This window comes from Leopardus geoffroyi, chromosome B1 (assembly GCF_018350155.1).
Source record: "Leopardus geoffroyi isolate Oge1 chromosome B1, O.geoffroyi_Oge1_pat1.0, whole genome shotgun sequence".
In the NCBI taxonomy this organism is placed as follows: Eukaryota; Metazoa; Chordata; class Mammalia; order Carnivora; family Felidae; genus Leopardus; species Leopardus geoffroyi.
Genome location: NC_059327.1, coordinates 114,243,358 through 114,250,782, shown reverse-complemented (window position 1 = coordinate 114,250,782; position 7,425 = coordinate 114,243,358). Strand labels below are relative to the sequence as shown.

At 35.2% G+C, this 7,425-nt stretch overlaps 1 protein-coding gene across 18 annotated transcripts in view; it reads right to left on the bottom strand.

The window, feature by feature from the left end:
• Window positions 1-1,278: 1,278 nt before the first annotated feature.
• Window positions 1,279-7,425, bottom strand: part of COL25A1 (collagen type XXV alpha 1 chain) — a 468,462-nt gene continuing 462,315 nt past the window's right edge. For all 18 annotated transcript variants that reach the window (XM_045470776.1, XM_045470716.1, XM_045470732.1 and 15 more), the window contains one exon: window positions 1,279-6,401. In XM_045470776.1, the coding sequence (XP_045326732.1) occupies window positions 6,399-6,401 (3 nt within the window). In that variant the 3' untranslated portion in view covers window positions 1,279-6,398. The remainder of the gene's footprint in view (window positions 6,402-7,425) is intronic.

Sequence of the window (7,425 nt, the reverse complement as noted above, 5' to 3'; positions counted from 1 at the left end):
TGATCTTGAACTTGGTTTAGACATGGTTTTCTTGGTTATTTTTAAACTTATATATTTTACTTTCTTTATAAGCATTCTTTTCTCTTGCCTCAAATTCTATGTGAAATGAAATGGGAGGATGAACTCACAAGTAAAGAACACATGGCCTTATTTGCTTTCCTTGAATCATCACCCTTAGGGTGATATAGAATATCTGGTGGAGAGGAGGTGGTAATTAGAGGCAAGGAGGCCAGTTAGAAGGCTTTTCTAAAAGTTCAAGCAAGGAAGGGGGGGGGCACCTGAACCAAGGCAATGGTAATGGGGATGGAAAAAAAGGAGGAATTGGATCTGAGAGATATCTAGGAGGTAGAATTGAAGGGATTGGTAATGCATTAGATGCTGTATGTATGAAGGAAGGGGTGGGTGATGACAGGTAGGCAATGTCCAGAATGATTCTGAAATTTCTACCATGTTTCTTAGATGGCAGGTGGTGGTGGCTTGTTCACTATAATATAGAAGTCTGGAAGAGAACCAGATACGTAGGTGAAGGCGATGAGCTACCTGTGAGACATCCAGGGGTATGTGCCCATAAAAATTGGTCTGGAACATGGACGGAAATCTGCGATGGAGACCAAAACTTGGTTTTCATGAGAGTGAACAAGCTTTCCTGGAGAGTGTGTCAGAGAAGTGCAAAAGAAGCACGCAGGTCAGAGTTATGAGGGTCATCATTTAGAGTCAGGGAGAGGAGAAAAAGCTGGCAAAGGAAAATGAGAAAGAAAAACAGAAGCAAATGATGAGTAGAGGGACATGGGGACTAAAGCAAAGGGTGTTTAAGAGGGTCCCCATGGTCAACTGCATCCAATGGTGCTGGTGGGGGCAAGAAAGATGAGGACTGAAAAGTGTGCTCTTTTAGTTGGGACTGGCAAACCACTGGTGACCTTGGTGGAGGTGTCCAGTGATTCGTTATTCAATATATTTAAGTGATTACTGTGCACTACATTTTAATCACACAATAGTGATTTACTTGATGTGGTCGAGCTAAGGGTCATTTGGCTATCAGGAAGCTTAATTCACTAAAATGAAGAATCCTGGAAGAAAAGTGAGTTTAGAACAGAAGCTCAATCTGGAGGCATAACCTAATAAACAGAAAATGGTAGGGTTTTTTTTGTGTTTTTTTTTTAATAGCAAATCACCATAGTTAGTTATGGGCACTAAGTTGAATGGTGACATTGTAATATTGTAGAACAGGACACAGTTCTTTATGCATTGTGTTTAAATCAGAGAAAACAAGCCAACGTGTTCATGAACATCAATAAAGCTTTATAACAATACAATTCATTACCATTGTTTGGATTAATATTGGAATAATTACACACTTTTTACATTATGAAAATAAGTCATAAATAGTGTAAAAATAATTCTGAAGATCAACTTCTCACAAACTAGGAACCCTGAAAACAAGTTAAAAAAGCAAATAAAAACAAATTAGAAACTGAAACAATGCAATTATCCCCAAACTGCAAATCAAAAATCATACGTCTTTTGATTCAGCAATGTCAGCTGGAGAAATTATAATGAAATTGAAACAAGAAACCAAACAGGAAGAATTCAATCTTTCAATTATTTACACTACTGAGAAAAACAGGTTTGTGCCATATTTACAGTGATAAGACACCACACATTCTTAGAATAATCAATTACATGAGACTGGCCCACAAAACATTAAGAAAAATATGCAGTGTAATGCTTGCCAAAATATTTTTTTTTTGCATTTTCCTCTTATTTTGTATTTATGTGATTTTTTGGCAATATAAAAATAGCTGCACATAGAGATGAACTTTCAAATGTAAAAAATACAAATAAAAATATAATATTTTCTAAAGGAAAATCAGATACATACATCTTTTAAAACGTTATTAAGTTGGATGAAACATTTACAACAGTATAAAGAATATTCACATAAATGTCAACAATAGGTTAAGACATTCTTTTGTGAATCCAATTTATTAATATTTCTGAGATATGTGAGAATATCTACTGCATTTTGAGAGATGTTGTTACTTTACCTATAAATCAAATGTAACAGGTCAGGTTGAAAAGTCTTCCTATTCCCAAAAAGACAGTTCTGTCAATAAAGCAGCATAGGGAATCTTATGCATTAAATACATTAAAAAAATCAGAAATGCCATTAAAATATTTTAGTATTGGATTAGCAAAAACAAAATCTACCAAAAATTTAAGTTGGAAGTTTATCTCTGCTATGGCATATAGTAAATCTAGCCAATATGAAGATATGTCAATAAAATGGGAAAAAAAGGGATGTAAGGTTCTTACATTTTAAAATAATACAATGGAATCATGATCGGTCAAGTATATTAATTCCACTAGAAATGAATGATTTTAATAACCAGAATCACATGTGATTGTTCTTAATTATTTTTGAGGACATAAAGTTAGGTTGCTATGGACTTGGCTTTTTAGAGATAGCAGAGGTTTTTTGTTTTGGTAGAAATTATAAAAGTTCATTTTTGGTAATGTTAATTATTAATATAACTTGGTTATCAAGACATAAAGAAAAACAAGGTTTCAAATATCAGTATTTGCATGTTCCTACGATCGCTTACTACAATATCAAAACACCACCCACCATTCAAGCATAACTTATTTCTGGGTAAGAGAATATAAATTGGCAAAAAAAAAAAAAAGGGGGGGGATGAAAGGCAATATTAACTTTTTATGGTACAAGAGTAAAATTAAAAAACTTTGGAAAATTAATCACGTTTTTTAAGTGATAAAAACATAAGAGACCAGACAATTTTCCCATAGATCTTGACATGCTGATTTGACTATTTTCCAAACTAGCAGATATATGTATGTATTGTAGACAGAGGACATGTAGAATGAACTACCGGATGCATAAGTGCTTACCGTCCCATCAGAACATCATGCACAGAAAGTAAATTCAAGAACAGACTTTTTTTTTTTTTTGGTAGAAATCCAAGATATTCTTATGTTTTCTATAAAATCAAATAAGAAAGAAAAATCCTCCAAGACAGCTTCTCATAATGGAAATGAAAGCTAGAAGAAAATTCAGGCATATCTGTGTGTCAGGTACTCTATGAATGTGTTAGACTTATCTAGCATTGGTTTTGTCAGACTTACTCAAATTAAATAAGCTAAAAGATGAGGATGAAAGTTGATAAAGGCACATGGTATATGAAATGAACATGAAATAAGATCCATGATTCGAGTAGGCACACATCATCTATAGGTACACTGTTTTGTTTTGTTTTACATTAAGAAAGACTGGTCATTGAACAGTATTACAGCAAATTCATGAACTTCAAAAATAAAATCACACACTAACAGTTTAGGAATGCTATCAAACAGAGAAACACAATTATCCATAGTAGAGTTGCATTGTCCATAAAGAAAAGAAAATATATTAGCACCAACAAGGATGGAAAACAATTTTGAAGTTAAAACACATACCAATTTGGCATTCTTAAAAGATGCTTATCAGAAATAGAAATAGATTTTGACTTATTGCCAATGTCTTTCATGTATTTTTTCTCAATCCTCTATCCAATAATACAAACTAAAGGTTGGAAATCTTGAAGAAAAATATATATCTGCCAACACATACACCAGCGGCATAATTTATTAGTTCATTCAGCAATTATTTGAGGGTTCTCTATACTGATGACAAAATGGATGGCTGAAAATATTTTTGTAACCAAAAGTTGAAGACTATCTATCCGTGGTGGTTAACACCTAATAATTTCACCGAACAAAGAGGAGTACTATCATCTCTTTGTTTTTCCCAAGGAAATAAATGCAACGGAAGTTTACGACTTCCTTTACTCATAGAATAAAAATCAATATTGTCAAATCAGTTGTAGAGCAAACCCCCCAATACACACATAGGACAGAACAGTATTCTAAAAGGGCTACATTTGAAAAAAAATTTATATAAAATGTTTCTCTTTGATATTGAGGTATTTTGTTTTGAAGCTGTGCAAGTTTTCAATAGTGATTCATCTCAATACCTCTTTCTACTATAGGAGTAGAAAGAAAGAGAGAAAGAAATATAGCCACCAGATTTTTCTCAAGACACTATTATTTGTTTTCCTGAAGAGACAGTAGTCCTACCCGCTTTAGTCCATATTTCCAAACCATTAAGACAAATTGTTGCAGACACTGAACAATACTTTTTCCTAACCATGTCAAACAGATGGTTAGGAAATAAATGTACTCTATTGTTTTAAAAATGCCAAATTGGCTTCAAGTGTGGAATGTTACTAGAAATGTTACCAATTAGGTTGATCTAAGAGTTTGAACATCTTTCCAATCTTGAAAACTTATTAGAAATAAAAAGGAGGCATTTTGTATAACTGAACATTTGGCTATATAATATTAAAGAGATCACAAGCATCTTAGGATTTTTGTCTTATTTATAGTCATGTCTTAACTGTTGTCACCATAAACTTGATGATGAGTTCATTTCCCCTCTGGTGGTGAAAACTTATGAATGGAACTAGAAATTTTCCCACAAAATGGCATTAAGTCAGGAGAGAGAGTATATTGTCCTATGGACTACTCCTCATTGATGATGTTTCTCCTAATGTAACCCTTCCACTCAGATTAAGCCATTTCAAAACATCTTACCAACTCTTTACTGTGCAAAGAAATGCTCAGTCTAATACAATTAATCGTTTTGAGTAAGTAATTGAAAAAAACACTCTATGGCAACTATATTTCACAGCTTTCTGACATACAGATTTGGTCTGTGCATAAGACAAAAATGTAAAAAAAAAAGATAAAGAAATCTAAATATGGACAAAACTTAGATCTAAATAGAATTATAAGAAATAGAAATGAGTTAATACTATCAAATGTGACCAAATCTTTACTTAACTGATGATCACCATGTAAGTTAGAGTCATCATATGAAAAAAAAGTCAAAAAGTACTAAAAAACCCTGCTTAACTTTAATGCTTTACAATGAACTGAAAGTGGAGCTTCTTTTATATTCTCTTCAGTTATTCAAAACAAGAGAGAAGTTAGTAAAAAGTCATCTTGGCTATTGCTACCAAGTTATTTTAGGTTTAGAAGACTTTGTTTTAAAAAATTGTTCAAAACAAATGTGACAAAAATGGAAAGAAATCTTTTCTTAATATTGCTGGAACTAGAAAGGAAAAGTATAAAAAAGAATGAAAAATATCTGTTTCTAGAACTTTGTAGAAAATGTTTGAAGTAAGTTGGATATCGTTAGGAAGGACAGCATCAGCTTCGGTAGAGCTTGTAGGGTGAGCTCCCTACAATTTCAGAAGAGGTTATTTCAGCCAAGCCGTTCTCGGGAGTGGTACCCCTTCCCTGTGGTGGGATGTACACACCCTTTGTCCGCAGGAACGGGGGCTGCCACTCCAAGAACCTCCTACCCTAAAGAAGTGCCATATGCCTCTGTCAGTTTCCAAAAGCACCCATATTAACACTTGTTGGAATTCAGTTTATTTTTTTAAAAGTCTGTTGTTCCGGGTGTCTGCATTTGTAAACCTCTTTCCTACTTGGTCACAGGAGAGACAGCGCAGGATGCTGAAGCGGTTCTCTTCCCTTGTCTTCACTGCCAAGGTCAGCCCAAGGAAAAATAAGTGGAGGCAACCAGCTCAATCCCTTGATGTTTCAACCAAGGTGGCCACGTGAGCCCACAATACTGGAAGCTGTAGGTAGATCTGCAGTTGGGACTGCAGCTCCCTCAAAATACAAGACCATTTGTGTGTGTGCTCTCCGCCACCTTATCTCTTTTTGGCAATAAGCCATGGTGTAACCCCCTTGAGATGACAAAAGAAATAAAGGCTCGGATGTGATCAAAAGACTCATTAAGCGGCATGCTAGCATCTGAACGTCAAGCAGGTTTGGCACACTCATGCTTTCTTTAGTCAGTTTCAATGGGTGGTGGGGGCACCAATCAATGCTAACAGTGAGGTGAGTAGGGATGTGACAATAAACTCTAAAATCAGTTAGTATAGTACCTATTTGTAGTTTCGAGTCCATATTTGGTCACGATTTCATGTAAACTATTTCATGGCACTTTTTGTCCATGCAATTAACAAGCCCAAAGTAAGAAAATAGCAAGAACAATCATTCTGTATCACTGATGTGTCCATTTAAATACATATCTTCACATAAGGTAAAGAGATACTGATCTATATTTTTTGCAGGCTTCTCACTGGTTTCACATATTGCCCAATTTCAGATGGAAGTGGAGAAAAGATGGACATGTGTACTATTGCAAACAGGAAGAAGCAGCTATATGTAAACATATCTCAGACTTGTAAAATCTGCAATTCGATTTTCAACTATAAATATAAAAAGTGGACCATTATATATACAACTTCATGCTCGGAAGGTTAGATTCATCACTGCAGAAAAACAAACAACAGAAGAGACATACATAGAATTAGTGGTCTAGAATAACAATTCTAAATTAACATTTATTTTAAGAAAATTGGTAGAACCCTGAATATAGTTTTTTTGTTTTTAAATCAATGAGCCAAATGATGTGTGTCCCAAACATTACTTTTCTAAAACCCTAGGGTGTCATTAAAATTTCCATCCTAGGTTCAATACACATTTTTCTTTTGCCACTAAGAAGTTTGTGGTTTGTCTCAGTAACAATTCTGGGAAAGCAGAAAATTAGTATGTTATCACATATGTGCCATAATTAAAATACATGTTCTATGCTTATATAACCTTCTCCACGTATTAGAACCCACTGTGAATGAGGCTGAGGATTCTGCCCTCAGGGACACTGTTTACTTCACCCACACCTGACTATAATATCCTACGGTTCTTGTTTCCCCTTTTCTTTGCTAGCCCTGCCCTGCTGTGGATGGTACACAAGGTAAAACCTGCCTGCTATCAGGTCATGAAGCTGTAGTGGAGGGGTTCCTGCGTGGCTCAGTTTATTAAGCCTCCAGCTCTTGGTTTCAGCTCAGGTCATGATCTCACGCCTCATGGGTTCAAGCCCTGCGTTGGGCTCTGTACCGACAGAGTGGAGCCTGCTTGGGATTCGCTGTCTCCTTCACTCTCTGCCCCTCCCCCACTCACACTCGCTCTCCCTCTCTCTCTAATAAATAAACTTAAAAAAAAAAAAAAGCTGTATTGGAGGTTCCGCTGTGACCTAAGGTACCAAAAATCTCTGGCTGCTCATTTTCAACAGCCATAATTATTAAGGTTTTCCTGGAGCTAAAGTCAAATCTGAGGGAACAGAGGGACAATGGTCTTTGAGGTATACATTTATAGAGCAGATCTTGGGGAACTTGACTTTTAGTCAAAAAACAAAGGAAAAAAATAATGAGAAAAGTAGAATGCCCAGTTCATTAATTACAAACATTTGTTTTTCTCTCTCCAAGAAAAACAGATGCTATAGTAGGTGTGCCTAAG